Source organism: Elgaria multicarinata, chromosome 2, assembly GCF_023053635.1.
Source record: "Elgaria multicarinata webbii isolate HBS135686 ecotype San Diego chromosome 2, rElgMul1.1.pri, whole genome shotgun sequence".
Taxonomy (NCBI): domain Eukaryota; kingdom Metazoa; phylum Chordata; class Lepidosauria; order Squamata; family Anguidae; genus Elgaria; species Elgaria multicarinata.
Genome location: NC_086172.1, coordinates 169402886 through 169407070, shown reverse-complemented (window position 1 = coordinate 169407070; position 4185 = coordinate 169402886). Strand labels below are relative to the sequence as shown.

General features: G+C 53.0%; 1 protein-coding gene across 2 annotated transcripts; it reads left to right on the top strand.

The window, feature by feature from the left end:
• The first annotated feature begins 398 nt into the window (after positions 1–398).
• Positions 399–3790, top strand: ZBTB42 (zinc finger and BTB domain containing 42). 2 transcript variants are annotated; one of them, XM_063118121.1, is made up of 2 exons: positions 399–480; positions 2231–3789. In XM_063118121.1, exon 2 carries the CDS (start codon positions 2245–2247, stop codon positions 3676–3678), a length of 1434 nt encoding a protein of 477 aa, XP_062974191.1. In that variant the 5' UTR covers positions 399–480; positions 2231–2244; the 3' UTR covers positions 3679–3789. The 2 variants fall into 2 exon arrangements, with proteins under 2 accessions (XP_062974191.1, XP_062974192.1); XM_063118122.1 differs by lacking the exon at positions 399–480 and adding an exon at positions 1523–1578 and having other exon boundaries at positions 2231–3790.
• Positions 3791–4185: the final 395 nt, after the last annotated feature.

Sequence of the window (4185 nt, the reverse complement as noted above, 5' to 3'; positions counted from 1 at the left end):
GGCAGGCTGGCGACGGGGGTGGGTCGTTTAAATAAATAAATTAAAAAAACAAAAAAAGCGGGGAGGCGGGGATTTGCCAGCAGCAACAGCAGTCAGACGAGAGTCGCGTACAGCGGCCGCAGAGGCGTCAGGAGCAGCCGCTAGAGCTAAGAGCTCGGCCGGGAGCGGTGCTATTGTGCGCGCCCTGAGAAGGCAAAAAAAGGAGAAAGAAACCGCGCGCGCGCGCGCGCACACACACCCTACACACACACACACACACCGAGGGGAAAGTATCGCGAGAGCGCCCTGGCTAACAACCTGCTTCACAACACACGGGAGCGCTGCTGCTGGGTTGCCAGCAACAAGAAGCAGCCCACGGAGCAGCCCGGGAAGGGGGGGGGTGTGGGGAGAGCGAGCGAGCTACATCTGGCGGAGGAACAGCGGAGACTCGAGCACATGCAGCACTCCAGCGGCACCCCTGAGCAACACCCGGGCGGGCTGGTGAGTAGCCGAGCCCTGTGCACGTTCCCTTGTTTTCAAAGTGTGCGTGCCGGGCGCGGGGAAGGGGCTGATCTCATCCCCCCCTTCCTCCTTGCCAAACTAATTCCACCCCCCCGCCCCGTTTTCTGGGAGGTTGAGTCTCACACTATTTTTGGATGCGTGGGGCTCCCCCCTACCCCACCCCACCCCACCCCACCCCGAGCTCTTCTCTGAGCACAAAGCGGTGGGGAGGAGGGGGGGAGAGGAGCGGATTGTCTTCCAAAGTTGTGAAGAACTGGTGGGGCAAGAAAAGGGGGGGAGGGTTACACCGTGCACATGGGGTGTGCGCAGTGGAGGGGGCCATCCAAAGGAATCCTGGATCTAGGATGCGATGGGGGAGGATTACCAAAACAAGGTGGTGGTGAGTTTGCAAAACTGCGAGTTCCCAACTTTCTTTTTCCTTTTCTCTTCTTCCTCCTCCCCCCCCTCCTTTCAGCTCCCGGACCTCTCCAAAGGTCAAGCTGCGTTGTCCTCCATTAAGAGTAACTAGTAATAAGATTGTTATTTAAGCAACTTTCCCAGGCTGCTGGTGGAGAGTTGGAGGGGGGAGGTGGCGGCGGCAGGATTTAGGAGAAGGGACTCGGTTTAACTTCGAGATTTAATAGATGGCTATAAATGGGGGGGGGGGTTGCTGGAACTTTAAAAGGCAGCAAGCTGTGGTTGGCTGGTAGCGAGATTTGAAGTAACATATGGTATTAAAAGGGGCACAGCTGGAGGTAGCATTTTCATCGCAGTGAAGTCAGAGCAGCTGACTCTCCAGCTTGCGGTGTAATTAGCAAACGGAGCACTCCTCTCCCTCCCTCCCTCCTTCCCATGCACACTTTCCTCTCTCTCTCTCTCTCTCTGTCTTTTTCTTTCACACACATACAAGCATTCTTCCGTTACTGGCTAGCAAATGCCCCTTTGCTTCCAGTCTCTGGGTTGATCCCCCACCCCCACTGCAAAAGAAAGAAAGAAAAGCTTGAGCTCTTCCTGAACTTTTCGGGGGGGGGGGCGAGTTGTGGGGGTAGATTTTCTTCCCCCATGAGCCCTTCAATCCCTGCTCTGCAGATGTTTAAGGTAAGGTGTCTGAGAAATTGCCCCCAACTTCAGAAGAGTTTTGGCTGCAGAGTGGAAGTTGTAGACTTTTTTGGGGGGGGGGGGATGTGTTTTCCTTTTAACGTCTGCGGGGGGGGGGATCTTTTTACTTCTAAATACACACATGCCCATCTTATGTTCTTATACACACATTTTCTTTTCTTTTTTAAAAAAGGGCAGGTACTTTTAAAAAGATTAGAGCAGTATGTTTATGATTATTGTAAAGTTGAGTGGGGTGTGTGTGTGCAAAATACTTTTTTTTTAATAAAGTAGCCACTGTGGCTCCAAAGTTAAGATTTCCAGGAATGCACGAAACTCTGAAGTTTTCCCCCCCCCTTCCCTATAAAGCTTTGAGCGATGTTTAGACAAAAGGTTGGAGGCATTACTTCCTTAGAAGCTCTGGTTTACTTAAGACTCGGGTTTTTCCTGTTTTTGAAGCAGGTGTTCTGGCGTTGGGGAGATTGTGTGTTGTTGTTTTTTTAAAAAAAATTAAACAGAAATTACAGGCAATTAACAGTTGGACTGTTATCTCCAAGGCTCCAGTTACCCCCAAAGTCAATCTGTTTGCTTGTTCACAGCTGCTTAGAGGCCCTGTGGTTTATAATAGCATTCAAGTTTTTCCTGTTTTGAACAGGTTATGAAGGAAGAATGGAGTTCCCAGACCATAGCCGGCAGTTGCTGCAGTGCCTGAGTCAGCAGCGTCACCAGGGCTTCCTGTGTGACTGTACTGTTTTAGTTGGAGACGCACAGTTCCGAGCGCACAGAGCCGTTCTCGCCTCTTGCAGCATGTACTTCCATCTTTTCTACAGAGACCAGCTAGACAAAAGGGACATTGTGCATCTAAACAGTGACATCGTCACAGCCCCGGCGTTCGGCTTGCTGCTTGAATTCATGTACGAAGGCAAGCTGGAGTTCAAGAGCCTTCCGGTCGAAGATGTGCTGGCTGCCGCTAGCTACCTTCACATGTACGACATTGTGAAAGTCTGCAAGGGCAAGCTGAAAGATAAGGAGCCGTCCGTGGACGAGAAGATGAACGGTGGCGGGGCCCTTTTGGAAAAGGATGCACCAGTCCTGGATGGCGGAGCGCCCTTGGGGCACCCGCTCAGCCCAGGGAACAAACAGCAATCAATTGCGATGGAATATGAAAGATTGGCGGGGAAAGAGAAAGGCGGCAGTTGCTACCCCGGCTGGTCCTCTGATCTCACAAGTATCGACTCGGGGTTAGCCGGGGCAGAATTGGACACCGCGGCAGCTGAGAAAACAAGAGCGAATGTCAGTAGTTCGGTGGGACCTTTGTCCCGAAGGTGTCTTAAACGCCCCTTAGCTCTGAGCGATGCAGAGTGTGCGTTAGACCTGTCTTTCAAGCCTGTGGCCGGCAGAGATTCCTTCCACCCCTCCTACGTCTTTGGACAGCTGGCTTCCGACTGCCGGCAGCAGGGCAGCCAACCCCTTGTCAAAGAGGAGCCGGAGTCTCTCTCGGATGGGGAGGACCGGGAGGTGAGGAGCCCAGAAAGCCAGCACTTTGGGAGTTCCGCCAAGAGCCTCATGGCCGGGCTAGGAAACGTCTTTGCGGCGAACGGCGACCCCCGCGTGCCTGACGAAGACCTTGATCCCGAGCGGGAGGCGAGCGAAGACGACCTGGATTCCTCCGACATCTCGTCCTCGGGTCTTTTGGTACCCCCGGGCCACATCTGTATCTGCCCACTCTGCAGCAAAGTATTCCCCACTCCGCATGTCCTGCAGCTGCACCTCAGCTCCCACTTCCGCGATAAAGACGGGTCAAGGACCAGGCTGTCCCCCGACGGCTCGGTGCCCACTTGCACTCTCTGCGGCAAGACGTTCTCCTGCATGTACACCTTGAAAAGGCACGAGAGGACTCACTCGGGCGAGAAGCCCTACACCTGTGGCCAGTGTGGCAAGAGCTTCCAGTACTCCCACAACCTCAGCCGCCATGCGGTGGTGCATACGAGGGAGAAGCCGCACGGCTGCAAGTGGTGCGAGAGGCGGTTCACCCAGTCCGGCGACTTGTACAGACACATCCGAAAGTTTCATTGCGGCCTTGTAAAGTCTATGGTGGTTTGAAGGAGGTTGTGTGGCGGAAGGCGGACTCTTGACTCTCTGCTGATTAACTTCAGGCAAATGATATTGTAGGTGGGGGTGGGGAAATGTAGGTCTACATTTCAATGGGGCGGGCGGTAAGCATCCTTGGCCCCACTACTCCCATCCCCTGGCCCGTTGTAGGTCTGCAACTACTTACCCTTAGTGTTGTGTGTATGTATGTTTCTGTGAGACAGGTAAGACGAATCTTCATCTGCAAGTTCCTTAATCCTAAATCCTTGGATAGAAGCTCATTTAATCCTGTTGATTGGCTTAATTGGTGTATGGAATGGACTGTTCTGATGCTAAGGTTACTTCATGTTCTTCTGGTTTGGAGGGTGCTCTCTTACGAAGCGGGAAGTGTAGTACAGGAGTCCCATTGAGAGAGAAAGTATGACCTTCGATCAAAAGTTCACCTTCCTTGAGACACGCATACGGCAGCCCCCTCCCACCAAATTATCACTCGTGTCTGCATTACTGGGGTCTCGAGTA